The sequence below is a fragment of the Pleurodeles waltl genome, chromosome 7, assembly GCF_031143425.1.
Source record: "Pleurodeles waltl isolate 20211129_DDA chromosome 7, aPleWal1.hap1.20221129, whole genome shotgun sequence".
Classification (NCBI taxonomy): domain Eukaryota; kingdom Metazoa; phylum Chordata; class Amphibia; order Caudata; family Salamandridae; genus Pleurodeles; species Pleurodeles waltl.
Window position 1 is genome coordinate 1,299,309,518 of NC_090446.1, and position 20,910 is coordinate 1,299,330,427.

At 41.2% G+C, this 20,910-nt stretch overlaps 1 protein-coding gene across 20 annotated transcripts in view; it reads left to right on the top strand.

Annotated features, from left to right (window-relative positions):
• Positions 1-20,910, top strand: part of EPN1 (epsin 1) — a 250,587-nt gene that overhangs the window by 98,844 nt on the left and 130,833 nt on the right. For 6 of the 20 annotated variants that reach the window (XM_069200573.1, XM_069200584.1, XM_069200576.1 and 3 more), the window contains exons 5-7: positions 8,457-8,581; positions 16,143-16,217; positions 20,372-20,458. In XM_069200573.1, coding sequence (XP_069056674.1) covers positions 8,457-8,581; positions 16,143-16,217; positions 20,372-20,458 — 287 coding nt within the window. Of the gene's footprint in view, positions 1-8,456; positions 8,594-16,142; positions 16,218-20,371; positions 20,459-20,910 lie in introns of all 20 variants that reach the window. The other 14 variants (XM_069200572.1, XM_069200570.1, XM_069200582.1 and 11 more) reach the window with 3 other exon arrangements.

Here is a 20,910-nt window from a genome sequence, read left to right on the forward strand (position 1 = left end):
ATGTAGAAGCACATGCTTATAATTCTAGTAGCCTTTATCTTTAACACTAGACACAGATGCCTCCTTGTTAAGACGTACAGTACACTGCAGTAAGCTACAATGTTAAGGTATGTAGTCACATAAGGAGTTACATCAACTTGCAGCAGTCCCAAGAGTGGCAGCCTCATAAGTTTTATCATGCTCTGCACACATCTGTTAAGAATGCACATAAAGTGTTGATTTATCCTTGAAGATGTCCACTTCCTGTCTTCCTACTGATGAAGAACTTTAGCTTTGGGATCTAATAGTTGTGATCATTTGTGCAAGTCAGGCTATTGAGTTGGCCACTTTATAGTCCAGGTGCACTATTTTGTGGTAGTGTCCCTGACTTGTGTCCCCTCTGGTCATTATGGGAGATATCCAGAGAAAGCTGTGAGAATACTGATGTTTGAGCAGCAAAATTAGATTTAGAGGCCATGCATTTAAAATGAAATGCTGTAAAGTTCTCACCTCAACGGTTTAAGTGTTCACTGTAAGCAACTATACCTCATCATGTATGCTTCACTTTGCATGATATGTAGGTTTTAAAATCTAATATTCTCATACAAATTAAAGGTTTTCCCTTACAGTATTCCATCTCTCCCCATGCTACCATTGAGGTTTACCTTTCTGGGTCTGTTAGTTGCTGGTAGGTAAGGTTGGTAGTTTGGGATGGAAAGAATGTTTGAGGCTGGAGGCCCATCATAAATCCTGTCAGATGACCTTGACTTTGACACACTGACTACAAATTTCAAAGACACAGTGCCAGACAAAGATTACTTAGATGCAGTGCAGGAGGTAAGCTAGATAACTTAAAGATCTTCCTCTAAAATATGGCCCTAAAATATTAAATAAGAAACTGTTCTCAGGCCTTGTAGGAAATCAGCCAATTCTGTGTGGTCACCCCAGATTTTTCACCTTTTGCTGGACCCTCTATTTTTAGGTTGAGTCCAGGCAGTGCGCATGCGCTCTCTCTCGACATGCTGTAATCTGCTTCTGTGGGCTTTCACCATGCCCATCCCTTTAAATCGTTCCTTTGCCTGCCTTTCAAAATTCTTTTGGTAAATGCATTACTTTTGTCCTGCCTTTTAGCTGTTTTGTTCCCGCCCTGGAGACTGACCCTGGTACATGGATTATTGCACAGTCACCCATATAGCTTAGTGTTGACGCACTACTTTTTTCTTTTGCCTCAGCTTGTTTTCTAGTTTCCTGCTAATGTTCTGCTCTGTATCCTCAATGGTTCGTTTTGGGGCACTTGGCTCGTGTCCATGAAACGCGCTCAGCTGACGCCATTTGCTAACCAGAATGTAGCTGTGTATGCATGTGTAGCTAGTGTTTCGCCAATTTTTGCATCAGATCTATTTAGAGGCCTGTGAAGTGTTCACCCACAGAAGGACTTGGCGAGAGAAAAAGTGTGCACCCACAGAAGGAGTGGGCGACAGAAAAGGTGTGCACCCACAGAAGGACTGGGCGACAGTCCCACCGAAGCGAGCTATAAAAGAACTGGGGCATGGGAGGAGTCAGCTGTGTCAGTGGTTTCCCTGACAGAACATACCTTTGAGAGAGGGTGTGTGTGGCAATCCCCCTCTATTCTCACAAGCATCGTTTGTCTCTAAAGAGACCTCTGTAGTGGACAGTGACCACAGCACATAATGCTTGCGATACTAATGACTGCATGTACTGTACTTTTGAAAAGTATTTCTCCCCCTGTGATGCCCAGCAGCCGTTTCAACCCGAACTCTTTGGGTTTTAATGTAAAATGTATATTGCAAAGAAGGGCGTTTCCCTGCCAAGAATCACAAACTTCACCTTACAAGATTGTGCATGAACTATTCAGCTCGCGCTTGATTTAGAGGCAATCCCCAGTGTGTGAGTGAGTGTTTGTCAATTCCGCCACTTGATGCAATGTTTGATCTTGGGCTAACCAATCTGTCTCTGTACTTAAGTTTGTGGGGTTCTGTTCTGCTTCTCTTGAAGGCATTATGGAATATACAAAGATAACAAAAGCTGCACTCACCGGCTTTTGGGGTCAGCCTGCTGCTCCCATACTGAGAGTGCTAGATATCTTGGCGCCATGTGTGGCTGCCATTACCGAGGGAAAGTGATATCCATCCATGACAAACCTACATAAATGTGAAAGTGAGGCCCTGAAATTCCATAGTGAGAGAAACTGATATTTATTTGGAATGCCTACTGCATTGACAGGGTGGAGCGGTGCCGAGCACAGCCCTGCAATAGGAGAGAGGCGCAGTCGGATTGGCAGAGTGGAACATTTGGCACTTTCAGACTATTGGGAAATCCCCCACTGTACCCATAGGCTTGGGACATTATATGTTTAGCCAAGAATGCCAGTGCCACTGGCACAGTTTTGCATATTAGCTATGTGAATGAATCCCATGCACATTTACCTTATGTAAATGTCTCTTTAGTAGATGTCCTAAAAATCTGGCATGGATTCAGCCCTCGTGGATAAATGCTGGACACCGCTGAGACTGGATAAGTCCCTCTAATCTGATTCGGCAGTGGGCTCAGCACTGAGGTAAACTCCGTCACCTCTGCAGACTGCTTCTACAGTAACTAAGCTGTGGGGAGCAAGTTTCAAAGTGAGGGTGCCTCGAGGCACGTTGGAGTTTCCTCTGGAAACAAAGGCTCCACTGACAAAGACTGTGGTATTATCTGTGAACAAAGATCTACACAAATGAGCCAGGGCATTTCACGCTAAAACATTCAGCTTGTTGCCAGAGCACTGGCACGTCTCACATCATCTGAAATAGGAATCATTTTTAATGTATAATAACAGTGTACAGGAACACATCTGAGACACCTTTTCATTGCCTGTAACCTTAAACAGCTCTTAAAATTTTGTGGCATAACAAGGGTTTGATCAAGGTGCCTCTTCACAAATAAAGCTTCCGATGTTCACTTCTTCGGGCTGTTCAGTCTTTGCGGGAATAGCTCATTCTGCAGATTCTTTCCCATGATCCCCATGATCTTTGCCAACTTCACATTATTCAACAGTTCAAAACCAGTCTGCGATCTGCAAGTCACAGTTCTGGAATGGAAGGGTACTTTAAATGGCTGAAACTAAACAGACAGCCATGAGTCCCCCAACCTGTGCAAACTTAAGTGCTTTAAGTTATCAGATGCCCTGTACATGCACTCCAAATCTTTGTGGGACAGAGGTCAAGTAGTACAGCAATGCCTCATGCCTGCTCCCTACCACAGAGTGCTGCTGGCTGCAGACGCCAACTGGCTTAATCTAGACAATTATTGCTGAAGGCGTGCATGGCGAACATGCCACTCGGCCTTGTGAGCCCCTGCGATAAAGCTGTGAAGAAACACAGAAGTGCTAGTGATCTCAAGGCACTGCAGTGTATCTCTTCTACTGAGTGAACAGAGGGCACAGGGTGTGGCCAGGGGCACAAGAAACCACTGGGCTCAAGACTCAGCAGTACCACACCTTCTCCAGTGTGAGCAGAGGCCTGAGAGTATAGCCAGGGGCAGAACAAGCACAGGGCTCAAGGCACAGCAGTGCCACACCTTTTCCAGACTGAGCAGAGGTCACATTGTGTGTCCAAGGACACAGTAAGTCACTGGAGTGAAGACATAACAGGCTCACTTTCTCCAGACTGACGCCTGAGTGTGTGGCAGGGCCCGCCAACCTAGTGTACTCAAGGCATAGCAGTGCTGCGGCTTCTCCAGACTGAGCAGAGGTCACGGTGTGTAGCCCAGGGAACAACAAGCTACAGGGCTCAAGACACAGCAGTGCTGCAAATTCTCCAGACTGAGCAGAGGCTACAGTGTGTGGCCAAGGACACAGTTAGCCACTTGGATGAAGACACAGCAGATCCACTTTCTCTAGACTGATGCCAGAGTGTGTGGCCCCAGTACACGCCAAGCCACTGTACTGAAGACATAGCAGTAACAACTACTCCAAAATAGGCATGGAGCTGGTGTGTGTGAGTCCTGGGTGCCCCGGGCCCCTCAGTGTGGGATCTTAACCTGGCAGGCAGCCAGAGGATACTGCCTGGTGCCAGATGTGCTGAGCTACAGAACTCTTCACAGAGTTCAGAACTGAGCTTTCATATCATCAGGCCCCACCAAGTCCTGTGCACAGAGTAAAACAAAGCAGTATCTCTGTATAATGTAATAATTATTAAGCAGTGTGTACAGAATGCACAAGCAGTTTCACAACAGACATTCATGCCAAGTCTTTCAATGTGGCCTTTGACCCTGACAGCTCCTGTCACACACACCCTGCAGAGTCTCTAGGTTTACTCATCCGTTTCTATCATCTGCTGACATGTGACTACTAATATTTCTCCTTTGTATCATACTTCCAAGTAACTGTGCAGACATGTTTTACACTACATCATACGCATACATATCTGCACATAGAGCTGATAGATGCACAGAAACCCAGCTGAGCACGCCTTCAGATCACAAAAAATCGTCCTCGCATTTTCAAGTGTGTTGGCGCTTTTGCCATTTCATGAAGTGTCTCTGGCCCTTTTATTAGGTGAAGCCTAGGCGGCGCGTGTACGCTGTCCAACCCTCGGAGACAAAGTTTTTGGTATCTTTAAAATTCCCTGACACATAGCAGTTTGGGCCTGTTTGCAGTAAGGCAAACGGAAACTACTGATAAAGTGGTTGGGCTGGCCCGTAAACCTTTATCCCATTGGTTTATGGAGTAGGCAGGAGTCATCCCCCTCTCACTAGCTAGTGACAGGTGTAAATGTGGCACCACTTGGATCTCACTCCAGAACACTTTCTGGACCTGCGGAAGATGAGGAGGACTGGGTCTTCTGTCTATAACCCGGGAGGAGCCCTGAAAGACTGGACCTGCTCCCTGGACAAACTAGTGGGGTCCAGTGGTCTGACAGCAAGCTGCAGAAGGCCTTTTCCTGGAAGTATCAAGCTGACTATTGTCACCTGAACCAGACCTTGCTATTAGTCTCTGCCTAACTCTGTCTGAGTCTCTGTGCCTCTCCTGATTTCCTGAGGTCCTTAGAACTGTACCCCTGTGGTTGATTAAGACTTACAATACTCAGGAATAAGTCAGAAGGTAAAATTATTGACTAGGGCGAACTTGGTTGGTGTATCCCCACTGTGCTCCTTGAGGTTGGCCTCAAATTGTCCCTACGTCCTGTTCCAATGTGACCATTGACTATTCTTGACACTGTTTGCTTTTTGAAACTATTTGTACTTAAAACTTTGAAAATTCAGATCACTGTCTTCCCCTACTGGATTATGGTCATTTTTGGTGGCGTTTTGTGTAGGAAATTTGTTTTTCTGCAGGATCACCCTGGATTTTTTGCCTTTTTACTTAACCCTTTATTTTGATGGTTGTAGAACCTCCTGCACTTTACCCCGGTTAACCAATGATAACTTGCCTGTGCCTCCACCCCCTTTCAGCATGATGAAATTTGCCTCTCCCTGATTAGCATATTTAGTATATGGTACAGTGTGTACCCAGGGCCTGTAAGTTAAATGTCACCGGTGGACTGCAGCACACATTGTGACACTCCCTACAGTGAAACTGAAAACATGACCGCAGGCCCACCATTTGTAGCCAGTTTTAAACTCCAAATTTGACCAGTCAAAATAACCTCATTTGGCAGGTCAAAGCCTTCCTTTTAAATATTTATAAGTCACCACAGGTAGACCTTATTGCCCACAAGGCAGGGTACATTGTGTTTGAAAGTAAAACATGTAGGACTTTATTGTTAAACATGTCTTTACAGTGAAAAAGCCCCTGAAGCTATTTTCACTGTAGCAAAGCTGGCTATTCCGTAGAAAGACACTGGGTTACATTATTAAACTTAATAGTTTGATTAAGAAACAGCTAAAAAATGGTGTAATAGTTATTAAAAAATCTAATTCCGTGGCAAAGTCTGATTTTTGATAAAAATTAAGAAAAGAGTACTTCTAGAAAATTGCATTTTCCCTTCCTAAAACCTCTGGATGCCCATTTGCGTTTTGCTCTCCCCTTCTGCCAGCCAGTAATTGTCATTTGAACAGTTACGAAATGCCTCCCAGGAGCATCCCTCTGAGCCCGACATGCAGGGTGGGGATGTGAACATCGTTTTTGATATTAGTTTCAATGCAGCTTTCTAGGCCTGCTGTGATTTTACATATAACACTTGGGGCACACTTCAAAGGGCAATACCAGGATGCCAAATCAGTTCTTGTGTACCCACTGTCTGGTTGCTGGAGAAGCCCAGACTTTTGTCTTTATTGGGGGTACAGTGAGTACCCTAAATTAGATTTTAGTGTTAAATGTGGGAGGACTCTAGGATTACCATAGTACACCCCTGCCACCCAATCCAAGCTCTCAAAGCGTTTAGTTTAGTGCGAGTGAAGGCTATCACCATCTTGAAAGTGGCAGCAAACTCTTACCCCATTGGTTAGGACGTGCCCAGAAGTCATCCCTACCCACTAGCTTGTGGTATCTCCAGGCACCCACATCAGAACATTCCTTGACCTGGGAAAGATCTGCAGATGACCAAATGTGGTGTTTGTGACCTGAGAAGAGCCTTGGATGACTGGACCTTCTCTCTTGAACCTAGGACAAAGAAGTGGACTCCAAGTGTCATAATGCTGATCTAGTAAACCTAAAGGCGCACAACAGGCTCCAGGAAGCATTTTCCTGAAACTTCCCAGCTGACCAGTGGCAATGGACCTTATACTAGATGCTGCTGTTTGGTCTCTGTCTGACACACACTCTGAGTCTCCAAGTGCCTCCCCTGAAGTCCTGTTTGGGGGGTGCAGGGTCGGGGGGAGGTGTTAGAGGTGTACTCCTGTGGTGGATCAGGACTTAAGACTCGAGTCAGAAGGTAAAATCTTTCACCAGGGCAAACATGGTTGGTGTATGCATCCCAGACTCCATCCTAGGCAGCACCAAATTGTGCCTAGGTCCTGGTCTACCACGACCATTAACTATCATTAGCACTTTATGCTTCTTGGCACTTTTGCTACTTACATTTTTTTAATTAATTTCTGTGGTTTCCCTTTGTCATTTCGGTGACCATTTGTTTGATATATTTTACTTTATTTTTCTAATCTGGTTTGGTATTTGTATTGTTTTGCATTTCGATGTTATTACTGTTTTGGTATTACATTAAAGTTTTGCACATTGCCCTAAGTTAACTGTCTGCTCTGTGCCATACCTACCAGAGAGTTGAGCTCAGGTTACTTTAGTGATTGTGAGGGTTCACACTGATGAGCTGTGATTATTATTGAGCCGAATAGTCACTCTCCCCAATAATTCAATTTTGTACAAACCTCTTCTCAGAGAAGAATACAGGCAGTAGCTGTGCACATTCTGTATCTTTTTGGTGCCCATATGTGCCACCCTCCACTTGCGAAAGCCTGGATAAAGGCAAACTGTGCACGGTCTCCTGATTGGACAATTTTTCACTTTGTCTTGAGCAGAATTTTATTTGTTCCAGGTTTTCTACGTGTGCGTCTTGTGTTCAATAAGAACTGATCCCGCTTAAGCCTTCTACTAATGATTGTCCACCTTTAAGGTTGGTGATACGTTTTGTAGCCTGGACAATTTTTGCTGCTTTCCCCAAGCATGCTCAACATGGAGACAAGTCAACACCTGATTCAAAGAAAGAACAGTTCATGGCCCAAAACTCAAAGATTTTAAGAGCCCCTTGCTGTCGGACTAGTTAAGGGAACCAGTTCAACTCCGCATCACCACCTGAGTTGTGGAGCTGCAGAGGTACTTTGCTGCCATCGTCTGTGGTTAGCCTGCAACATCCCAACCAATTCTTCACTGTTGTTGTGCCCTTATATTCCCTCTTCCATTCCAAGACGTTTCCTACTTTGAAAAAAACATGTGGACTTGGCAGCAGCCTTTTACGCTGATTCTGGTTCTGAGTCATCTTCCTAGCTGCTCCTGTTTAAGAATACCACAGTTTGAGCCTGTCTAGTAGCAGCTGATGCCCTCTCTCATGCATTTTAAATTGCCTTTGAAATATTTAGACTGTGACCAACCCTTTTTGAGCTACAATTACCTAAAGATTGGTGCATCCTGTGGACTTTAAAATTGTTGTGGTCCCATTGCTACTTATACCCCATTGCAAGACCTAGGAGGCCAGATAGATCTTTAAGTAGTCTGAGTCTAAAGAGTGGATTCATGGTAGTCGCCTGCAAGACACATAGTTTTTTGCACCTTAAAATCACCTCGTGCCTAAAGGGTGTTACTTGGTGGCCTAGAAATGCCAGCGCTCAGCAATACTACACATATCTAATATTGTCCCGAAACCAGTCCCTGTGCAGTCTCACATTGTGCAAGATTTTAAAAATGGGCTCCATATCCAGTGATCTTGAAAACTACTGTTGCAAACGTGAAAGTCATATTTTTGTATTTCTTTATAGTTTGTCCGGTACGTTCATTCATGCTATGTTTATCCGATTGCAACTTGCAGCCTCCTCTGCATCATCTACAGCGAATCCTGCAACTGAAGCAGAGCAGGCCTGGCCTCAGAGTAGTGGAGAGGAAGAGCTTCAGCTCCAGTTGGCCCTGGCCATGAGCAAAGAAGAAGCGGAGCAGGTAAGAGCAAAGGTAAATTCCGCCGGGGGGGGGGTTGGGGATTATGGGAAGTATCACACTGCGAGCTGGGTTTTAACCCTTGTCTACTGCCATTCAAAGGCACCTGGGTGCGGTCAAGTTGTAAACAATTCAGGTGTCTCTCACAGTGAGGCTTTGACTACACACAATTCGGGTAGTTGATCATTTTAGCAGGCAGTAGGAATTCCCAATGGTTTGTTGTATAGTGAATATTGCTTTTGTGTCTGCTTCACAAAGCATTCATAGATGTAAATCAGTGCCTGAAGTTTGAACCTTTAAAGTTGTGGAAAAATCAAATATGGTATTCAAATAACAAAAACTGCTTCTTTTTAGGTTAATCACGGTTTTCTGTTTTCTGATTTCTGCATGTGTTGTTATAGATCACATGCTGTATGTACATTGTTGCACCATCTAGTATTGGATTCGAAATATTATGACTTTTTCACTTTAATGCTTGTAACTAGAATTACTTCCTTGCACAGTGTTAGCAAACTTCAAGCTAACTCCAAGTGCTACTAGTTGAAGAACCTTTCATTTAGGTAAACCCAAAGAAAGCCTTACACACACATCCACAAATGTCTTTAAAAAATGGTATCACGTTTTCTCCTTAATCACACAGTTGAATTTCCAACATTGTTTGAAATGCCTTCATGCAGGGCAGAAAGGTCATTATATTCACTAAATGTCAAACTTATGTATTACGTAGACAAAACTAGGCCTTTATGAGTTATTTGTCTCCTTTAATTAAACTCATCTTGGGGAATCCCAGATGAAAGTGAAAGTGAAAATAACCAGATGGATTGTGTCATTCTTTAAGGATTTTTATGGCAGCATAAACAGAGTTTAGTAACAATCCCCAAGCCCATTCTACACATAAAAACAGGCTCACTGGGGCATTTCTTGGCCACATCCACTTATTGATATTTGAAGGGTAGCCGTTTAGTCATCTGCTCAAAATTTCATGAAACATTACTGTGATGTTCATGCAAAAAAGGAAGCCAAAGTGAGTCTTAAACATTATTTGCTTCAACTACTTCCACTTTCTGTCCACCTCAGCCCTAAGCTGATGGTGCACAGCTTTTAAGTCACTGCACAGCACGTTCTAGAACAACACATGCTGCAAACATTTTTTTTTAACTTATCTATGACCAACTGAATGTAGCTTGTGCATGTTGATTCATAGTGGGTTTCTCCTATGTGACTGTAAAATCCTGTTTGGAACATAAAGTTACACTTTGAAGTAAACAAGTAGTAATATCTGAATGAAATGCTTGCTGGCAGCATAGTGCACAGCATGTTATTCTCCAACATAACATGCTCAAACTGTTGCTTACAGGTATGTAATATTTTCCTCCTCCAGCATGCAGCCTTTCATGTATTGACATTTATACCTGTCATCTTCGAACTGGACCCTTAAAGTCTGCAAATACTATAATTTTTTATTTAACTAAATTGACATGGTTTGTGGTGTGTGGGGGAAGGGAGTTGTGAATTGCTTCTGAGTGAAATTATTTGCCCTGCTACTCCGGCTTTATGGAGTTTGTAGTATCCTACATATCAATGTTGTTTGTGAAAAATATCCGTTTAGCAATTTTATTAACTTTAGTTGTACTGGAAACTAATATTGATGTTTATTTAGTAATATCTTTTTGGTCTCTTATTGGATATCTAACTAGCAACATCGTCAGATGGAAGTAAAGTCAATGTGTGTTAATCATTAACCTGGACCGCTTAGTAACTGAAAATACTTTTCCAGTGGTATGTTACTTTCATAGTAAATCTTTGCAAGTTGTATTTCAGGCACAGTTCAAGAATGTTCGCAAATGCAGTGTTAGACACTGCTTTATAGACTTGCATAAGTGCTACATATATGGTCTTGCATTCATCTGCCAATAATAATTCAGGGCTACCTGTTCTGTTTTGTTTGTAAATTCTGCTGGGACTTCTTTCTTGTGCATCCAATTTTGGAAAATTAGTATTAATTCATTTGCCTTAAAAAATGACAAGAACATTATTTTTCCAGTGTACATGAAAAAATGTTTTTTTTTTAAATCTCTGTGTTGTACCTTCCAGCACAGGTTGCCCCTGAGAGAGACATCCTATTTTTCTCTGAATTGGTAGTGCAATGAAAAGGGTGAACCCAACCACAATTAGTCCACTGTACTTCTGCCTTCACTCACTTATTACCCCTCCTGCACCCACTCAGCATTCACTCATATACGCTCAGGTTATTTTGGAAAATTTGATAGGGTATTTGCAGTCAGAAAAGAAATTAGAAATGAAACACAAGTGATCAGCATTAAAACATTTATTTTTAGTGTGAAACCTAGTTAGAAGGGCAAGAATGGTGAAACGGGTGAGTCACAGATAGCTGAGAGATATAAGTTAGAGTATGGGAAGGAGAAAGTGAAGAAAATAAAACCGTAGAACAGGAAAATAAGGATATAAAGAGGAAAAAGGTAGTCTTGCATTGAGGAAGGAAGCAGTACTGAAGTTTTATACCATCAAGTGCCCCCTTGAATATAGGACCAGTATTTTAGTTATCACTTTTTAAGGCTTGTTGTATTTTGTGTTCTGCTCATTACTCACTGCTTCCACTGTCTGACCTTTTTTTACGTTTCTTACACATTATGCCTTTTTCAAGGATAATTCTTCTCCTAGTTCAATCTTATAATGAATTGGCTAGTAAGCTAATTGTTTATATTCTGATACATAATGTCTTTACTTTGGCAGGTAGATGATTTCTTACATTGTTTTGTAGTGCCTAAAACAAAAGGAAAATATCTTAGCAGACTCCTCAGTCTGCTTTTTTCTGTAATTCTGGTGTTGATATTGAAACTATGCATATAAAACAAAAATTGTAGGTAGGATATCTAGGGTTCTGGAGAACTTGGGCTACTGAGAATCTTTTTTTTAGGGAACTCTTTTTATACTTTCATACCAAAGTTTTACCTTGTGCTGCATATATATATATGTTCGATGGCATGTGTAGCTGCAGATACACATGCTTTGCACATCCCGCCATCTAGTGTTGGGCTCGGAGTGTTACAAGTTGTTTTTCTTCGAAGAAGTCTTTTTCGAGTCACGAGATCGAGGGACTCCTCCCCTTTCGGCTCCATTGCGCATGGGCGTCGACTCCATCTTAGATTGTTTTCCCCGCAGAGGGTGAGGTAGGAGTTGTGTATTATAGTAATAGTGCCCATGCAATGGAGTAAGTATGTATGTACATAACGTGGTTTAAAGTGATATATTTACAAATTTACAAATGTTCAAGATCAACTTCAAACGGCTACAGGCTCCCGGGGAGGCGGGCGGGCGCATGTGAATCTGCAGCGTATCATGCCACGAACAGATGTACACTGGGTAAGTGACATTTTCCGTTCGATGGCATGTGTAGCTGCAGATACACATGCTTTGCATAGACTAGTAAGCAGTTATCTCCCCAAAAGCGGTAGTTCAGTCTGTAGGAGTTGAAGTTGTTTGGAACAAAGTTCGTAGTACTGCTTGTCCTACTGTGGCTTGTTGTGCTGTTAACACATCCACGCAGTAGTGTTTGGTAAACGTATGAGGCGTAGACCATGTGGCTGCCTTACATATTTCAGTCATTGGAATGTTTCCTAGAAAGGCCATGGTAGCACCTTTCTTTCTAGTTGAGTGTGCCTTTGGTGTTCTAGGCAGTTCCCTTTTTGCTTTGAGATACAGTTTTGAATGCATTTAACTATCCATCTAGCAATGCCTTGTTTGGATATTGGGTTTCCTGTATGAGGTTTTTGGAAAGCAACGAACAATTGTTTCGTTTTTCGAATTAGTTTTGTTCTGTCAATGTAGTACATTAACGGTCTTTTGATGTCTAATGTATGTAGTGCTCTTTCAGCTACAGAATCTGGCAAAGATTCCCAAAGGTTTCTTAAGCCTCTGCATCTCCAGATAAAGAAAGTGGGCGTATGGCCACAGCTAATAAGAGCATTTGTAGAACATAGTCCATGCCAACAAGAAGCATCTAATTCATCAACACTCCTAGGCAGATATAATCAATGGGCATGATTTCCCAGAAGAAATTAACAAAGAAAAAGTTGTCAAACCATGTCATCAGTGCATCTCTTGCTGTAGCTGACCTCGTTGCCCATGGCTACTCTTTATGATGTGTGCCTTCTGAGTGAGGATTACTGGTCTAAAAAATAATTGTGCAGCAGAACATTATTAGCGTTCGTTTTTCTGTATCATACCCGTGGGTCTTTTGCAAATGAGATTCAGAAAATGAAGACTTATGCTGTCAAAGCGTGAGGCTTGACGAAAAGGAAGGTTTTTTTCTGTCTTCCAGTCTAAAGGCATGAATTGCTGCATACTCCTGCCATCTAGCGCTGGCCCGGCCATTCGTAACTTGTTTTTCTTTGAAGAAGTCCACAGTGCTCCAGCACACTGGCTCCATCTCAGATTATTTCTGTCATTGGACTTGAACGTTCAGGAACAGTGCTTGAAGTTTGACATGTTAATACGCACCAGGTCTTTATTCTTAGTTCAGTGACTACCCCCTCAAGCCCTGCATTGAAAATAGCACTCATATACCAACGACCATTCCCATTTGTAGCACCGGGCATCGAAGCTGGCAGCCAGGTATTTTTGATGCATTGCTGCGTCATGCTGCCATCTTCTTGATTCGCCACAACAAATGCCTGCACTTTCATGATTATGCCTTACATAAGCAGCCTCTGCACCCTCTACATTGGTTCAGCCCACTTCTGTGACAGTAAACCAAATGGAGTTAATTGGTGGAGACAGGAAGAAGAGCTGTTCTAGGAAGTACATTGAAAGTGATTAGGTGGACTAGCAGGTTCTGCACACAGATGAAGGTTTGAATCCCAGTTGGGCACTTGTCATGCAGAGTGTAATATGGGCAAAACACTTGACCTCCCTTTGCCTGTTACTGTATAATTATCAGAAATTATCAAATGCAGTTAGTCTATCTTTCCCACCTCATCATGAGTAATCCGTTCTCAGTTGGACCCAAACAGCCTACACACTGCTCTGCGTACAGCAGTTTGTGATTGAAATTCTCCAGCCATGGGTCAGTTTATTTTTCTGTAAAGTGATTTATTGTTCCTGGGAGGTAGTTCTGTTCTTTACCAGATACCTGTATAAAAGCCTTACTGCATGCAGAAAAGCAGGAAACACTATATAGGGATGGCAGTGTATCTCAGGCTCTTGAGCAACACTTTATCTCACCATGAACTAAGAAAACTCTGTTTTGAGTGACCTAGGAGAATTTGCTTTCCAATTGCAATATTGCTACCATTATAAGAGTAACCACCATCAAGAATAAACAGCTAGCGACTGATGAGCTGTATATATTAACAGCTAGAAAGCAAAGAACTAGAGCTAAGAAAGAAGTATAAGTTCATAAACCTATGTTGTTGGTAGATATATAGCGGGACTGCCAGTAAAAAAACAGTTTGCTTTGGTATTTTGAATAGCTACCTGGCTTAATGTGAATATGTATGACAGGTCCTGTTAACATGTGAAAATACAAAGGAAGCCGAAGGGTAGAGGTAGGCAGCAGAAGTTTTACAGGCAGTATCTGTGAATTAAAGGTTGAGTATCTATGCCTTATAACTGGAAGGCTTTATCTTACCTTTTCATGAGTTTACTGCTTCATTATCTACAAATACAACTAAAGTGTTTGCTCTCTTTGGTTAATTATGGGAATTAGTCTATCTTCCATGCTCACTGTATAACATTCTAGCGTAAACATATTTTTTCTTTGCCTGCCCTGCAGTTTCATCACATATCGCAGTAAATGGGATTAATAGCATTTACATGAATGTTAAAGTGTTTTAAGATTACTATTCTAAAGTCAGTGCTTAATTTGTACAGATGGTAGCCAGTGGTACTTATTTATACAGTGACGTTTTAAAGGCAGAACAGGGAGACAGGAAAAATAAGAATGGGGAAACTGTGACGAAGGGCACAGGGAGTGTTGAAAAACCAAACTGGTGAGGTAGAGCCATAGAATGCAGGCTGTTGGAGGAAGATTTACATGAGGTGAAGTCCATATTAGTCAGTCTTGGCATTCTGCAATACCTGCATTCAACAGTACCAGTAGAAGGCTCCTAAGAAACAGTTTGCACTGCTGCACTTACTTTTATTTTAATGAAGCACTGTGTAGAGATTATTCACTCAACCCAGGGTTAACTATATATATATATTGTGGCTGTACATTTATTTGTTTTTCATCCGTTTCACCGGGAATAAGTTTAAGGAATTGTTGAAAAGAGTGAGCAGTAATGCAACCAATCTTACCTTTCTCCTTTACGGTAAAAAATAGCTTAATCTTTTCACACGTTTTACAAACTGTGATCCAGGACTTCCTGGTGGGTTAGGTACTGTTGCACTCCAAAACTACCTGTGATCTCTTGAAAGATATTGTGGCAGACAAATACAAATTGAGGGAGTTCTTTCCACTACCTCTGAATTGCAAGCATATACCTTCACCTACCCCTTCCTTTGTGGCCTGATTTCCGGATGTCTGCCATTTTCTCCTTGCTTTTGGTTTGATTCTCCCATTTGTCAGTTTGGTGCATTTTTGTTTTGCTTGCTTACATATATCCAGACTTTCTAGATCCAGATCTTGGGAGCTTCCTGTATCTCATAGTGATTGGATTTCAAATACAGAACATACACTGACATGCATCATATAGGTGGTCCAGGAATGCGAAATGACTTATGCTTCCCCACATTTATTCTGCTAAAGCCAAAGATAAATTAATCAGTGGCATATTTACCTGAGTAAGCTTTCTGATTAAAAGATCATTTATTTTAGATCTATTCTTTACATATTAGACTGTCTTCCAATTTGTGAAACTTTGCACATTGGATGCCTTCTTAGTAATGGGTAGTTCATTTAATTTTTACATTTTATGTGAGCTCTATATAGAGTTCAAACATGAGATTGTTCCGGTTATGTTTTTGCCCCACCTTCCTGTAGGAAATTATTTGTGGATGCTTCTTGGGCTGGATTTCGAAGGAAGACTTTGTGCCAGTTAATGGTGTGGTGTGGATTGTTTTGCTATTTTCACCCAAAAATGTTTCCAAGTTATTCGTCATGAAATATAAGCTGTATTCCCATATATGGACATTTCAGACAAGCCATTCTGACATACCTGCTGAGAAATTTAACTTGCATGTTCTAGAGAAAGTAGTTTAAAAATTTAATATTCAAAAGTCTGGTCCTAAAATACTTCTGGTCATAGAATAAATGCCATGATTGCGGAGTCTCAAGTGTTACAGGGTTAAACATAAGGAAGCATTGAAATTGCAAGAAACAAAATTGAGGGGCACTGTGAATTAGCCATTGGCACTAAAAGTGTGGCATGCAAGATGTAGGTGGTGGCATTCCAACACTGGCACTTGCCCTAGCAGAATCTGTTCCCATCTGCTACTCTGCTTCTCCTTTGCTTACCCAAGGTTCCATCCCGTCCCTCCTGCGCATTCAGTCTCCCTCTACCATGGTGGTGTTGCCTGCTTTTATTTTGTTTTTCTTTCCCAGCCCCCCGTTGTTGTGTCCGAAGAGGAATTACAGCTTCAGCTTGCCCTAAACATAAGCAAAGAGGAACACGACAAGGTAGAGCCGTCGTCAGATTGGTAACAAAAAAAAAAAAGAAAAAAAAATTACACAGATGAATCAAAATTGGCAGGCCTTCGCTGGCACCCCCGCCTTTCTCTATTTGCTGCTTTCTATTTTTGACTGGGGGTGAGATGGACCTGGTGCAATACCACATGGCCTCAACTAACCCCTTTCTCTGCTTTTCTTTCACTGTTAACTGTTGAGTTTGGGGATTTGGAGAAGAGCAACGTGAGGGTTCCCATCTGGCCATTACTATTAGGAATTCAATTTTGTTCTACAATATTCCCATTTATTTCCCCACAGCGATTATCTAGCAAAACCTGTTTACCAAATCGATCATTCTGTTGAAACCTAGCAAAGATTAATTTTGTAATGTATACATTTAAAATGCGTACACAAAATTGGCAACCTTCAGTCTACTATAAAATTAAACGCTTTGTGATTTTTCTGTAGTAGCTTTACCCAACCTATACAATGTGCTGCACGCCACAAAAAAGTATTGATGTGTTAAACCCAGATTATCTCTGTCCCTACGAGAGGAGCTTAATATTCATGACAAGTGATGGCCGTGGTTGTCTTTTCTGGGCTCATGTCTCCATTCACCCTTTCACCTGTTCTGAATTTGTTTGTTGGCAGCTTCTTCGTCCTTGGTGTGGGGACTAGAACTAATCTCTATGATTCACCATATGTTTACTTGCTTTGTCGCTTTTTCTGTGTGCTTTCTAAACTGTCTGTTTGATTACAGCTATGCAGCTTTTGTTGTTCCTCAATGTTGGAAATGTGCACTTACTGTTGTGGGTACCTCAAGAAACATTTTCACAAGGATCGGAGGGAGGAGAAGAAAGAAAACCATTTGACCCAAAGAAAGTCTTTAAACAGTCTGTCCAGTGATTTGTCCCAGTGTCCATGAGGTATAGCCACGGATTTTTTATCATAATCACAAGCCAAAGAGCCAGTAAGCAAAAGACTGGTTAAACATGGGCAGTGCTTCCCTGAATAAAAGTGGTAATTAATGAGGCATAGCCCCCTCACGCCAACCAGTTATTTAGCTTTCAATAACAAAAATATCCATGCAGTGATGAATACTTTATAAACCCTGGAGCAACTAAAGTGATTATTCTTACTCGGTTATGTGTGGAGTTGTCTTTACGAAAACCCAGATTTTACCCAGCTCATATCCTATGTAGGTGGCAGGTCTTTTTAATTGCTTCAAATTATTTAAAATTCTTTAGAGCCATCAGTTGCTAGTTGTTCCCTTAAATGGCCACTTCAACTTAAAATAAATGTTCACAAGGGCATTTATACCTAAAGTAATTTGGAGATTTCCCATAGGTATTGGTCTTGAATTTTGGTCTTGTAGACCAACTGGATAGGAAGATCACCAGACAGGCACCTTAAAATATATACTTTTGTTTAGTAGGTTTACCTGTTTGGTGTATGTGTGATATGCATTTAGTCTTAATCACAGATGTATCAGCTTGCCATCTGGACGGGTAAGAGAATGATAACAGGAAGATTTGAAATCTGAAGCTGGCTCTTCTGCTGACATCTTGCTCCCCTGCCGATGTCTTCCAAGATCTTGTGGCACAAACACTGTCCTCTCGAATTATCAGCCTTTGACAAACCAGGTAGAATTTACAAAAACATACCAAGTGCTAATGTGGTAGCCTTAATTTTTTTTTAAACAAAACTCCGTAAAATCAAATGTAAACATGAGTTAGCTTGTACAAGTGTAAATGTTTAATCATATTCAGTGTTTTATTAATGGGCTTTAGTTAATATATTCTTGTGACGCATTATTTCTACTGCGCATCAATGCTTAGGTTTTGACCAAGTATCGATTTTGTGAACTCTGGATTCACGTTTTGTTGAGTAAATATTTTTACATTTATTCTGGGGCTTAACATGCAAGTGCTTAGCTCTCGGATCATTCAACATAAGCAAACTTAATGACTTGAGGTGCAACTAGTGTGATTCTATTTCTGTTATATCTGGTCAGTATTTGCTGGACACTAGTTTGCGTTCTTAGCTTCATTTCCCTAGTTCCATCCTACATGGCTGCATGTTGTGTAGATTGTCCATTGTGCAATTGTTTCACTACAAATTAGTTATTACGTTTTATTTCACTTTCACTAAATTGTGGTTTATGTTTTGCTGAAGGATTTTTGTTCAAAACAGATTTATCTGCTGATTTGTGTTATCTGGTTGCTTATTCATTCAAGGGTTTCTAGGGAACAATTCTTAAGGGGAGATGTGGTTTTGTACATGCTTCAAAGGATAAATATTTATATTAATTCTACAATCGTAGAGCTAAGGTTTTGATTTGGATGAGCAGTGGTTCGAGTTGACCACTTCAGATGAGCAATATGTTTTAAAGTAAGTGTGGTTGGTGCATTTTATGTTGCTGAGTGAAATGCCTTCTAAGATTTTAAATAGGTTACATTTTTTACATTCTTGCAGAGGTGGTTGGTTTTCTTTTGCAATGACAAGTTGTGTTTTTGGTTGGTTAAGGGTTTTAACCAGAGTTTCGTTTTATGTTTTGTCACGCTGCAAGTTATTTTGAGCATCTATGGAACTGGGTTCTGTTGTTGGACACAACGATTTGGTGCTAACTGGGTTTCTTGTAATTTCATATTGTCTAAAGTTGAGTTGTGCTCGAAAGAAGATGACAGTGAAATACGTTGAACATCTTTCCAAGAGTTATATTAAAATGGGCCCTTAATCTTCAGAGTGCCATGTTATTGTTGTATGAGATTCAGAACAAGCTAAGAATCCATGTCACAGCAGGTCTACAAATATCACATTATACTATCAAACAGAAACCAGACATAAGTCAAAATAACAATTATAATGTTTTATGAAAGGCTCACCTCAAAAACAAACTGAAGTTGGCCCTGTAAAAAACAGAACAGATACATTCAAAGAGAGTTCCTTCACTCAAATGCCATTAACTTCTAAACCTGTTTGGCTCGCGTCCAGCATTCTAATACACTTCACTGCAACTATGAACCTCATAAGAGATGGAAAAATTCCAAAACGTTCTTTGTTATGGATAGTGAAAATAATTGAATCCTTGGATTTTATTAACCTCTAAGTACAATTGATTTGATCAAGTTCTTGTCTGTTAAACTGAAAATGCCACTCCAGGGTACTTCTGAAGAGGGCAGCCTGAAACTCTTGATTGTGCAGATCACATTTCTTCAGTTTTTCTGACCCCAGACAGTGTCTCTATGGAGTTGATCCAACTCAGTGGAACTAGTGTTAAAATGTGTTATCTATTTGATTCTCAGTGTACTTGCTTTAACTATTGCCAACTTTCTTATACAATCCAAATCCTTTTCCGAGACTGAGAATGGATGCACTGTCAGAACATTAACACCTTTCAGAAGGGAATTACACTTGTGTTGAATGAAATGAGTAAAGTGGATGGGCTGCCCAGTTCACTAGTCAAGTGTTTTATCTGTAGATAGTGCACACACTTTCCTGCAGTTGGTTCAAATATTTCTAAACCATCACATCACTCAGGACTGAGGGACCCTGCTAACGAACAGTGTGTTCAGATGGCCTTAACATCAGAGATCTTCAGTTAGATAATTAGCAATAGTACTTTCATCTGTATTGCTCGTGACAAGCAACATCTTCACCTTTTTTCAGCTCAGGTTGTAGAACAGCAGCATTCCATGTTCCTGTCAGTTAGTGTAATCTATCTTCATTATGAGGACAAACGTCTATGGCCTTTGTTTTGTTACTAAACATTGGTAGTAGGTAAGAACAGGCTTAGAAAAAGTAGGTTAGTCTGCTGCAGGGGAGAAATCCTCACACTTTGGTGCGACCCATCTCAAATGGTTATTCATCTGCCTCTCCTGCCATCTTGTCCTTTTACATCTGAACTGTATATCATCCTGTTTAAACCATAAGCTACCTTGATGCATAGTTTAGAACCCTAGTGCTAAACATCTTCTTGCTTTTCTCATCTCTCAATCCAAGCACAGCAGCTCAAAATTTTCACACAAGCGCTCCTCTTTCCTTTGTGCTTTTTCCATTTAATTGAGTCTTAACAACCACTAATAGCTCTTCTCCCTGCTGGCCGAAGCAACCATTTAGGTGAATTGATGATGATATCTCTCTGCCATTTTGCTGTCCTTTTCTAGGAGGAGAGGATCAGGCGTGGAGATGACCTGCGACTGCAGATGGCCATTGAGGAAAGCAGGAAGGAGGCCCCAACAAAATCAGAGGAGGTAGCGTTTTCTGATCATTCAGTATTAGGTCTGTAGCTTTGAACGTATGTTTAATGTGGCCTCCCTTAACCCTTTTCTTCTGAGAGATCTAAATTATCCTTTTTTCCTGCTCTGGATACTTCTGCTTTTTTTTGTTTTCAGATGTTTGCACTCTTTTTTTTTTTTTAGCCCCCTTCTAGTTTTTCTTTGTTTTTTTCATTAATCTGGTATCTCGGTTACCCGTTTACCTTTATTTCACAGTCCATCTATGTCCCTTCAAGGTTTTCTACTTCTTTGTAATTTGTTTTCCCATACTCCTAGTTACAATACTTTCCTCCAGAACCCTTTCTTTCTTCACACCATCCAAGGTATCTTTCTTACTTCTGGCTTCAAAATCGGTTTCTTTCTTGCTGTCTTAGCAGGTGCTTGCTCTATCCTACTTTCCCTTTCATTTACTGTTTCTACTTTTAGTC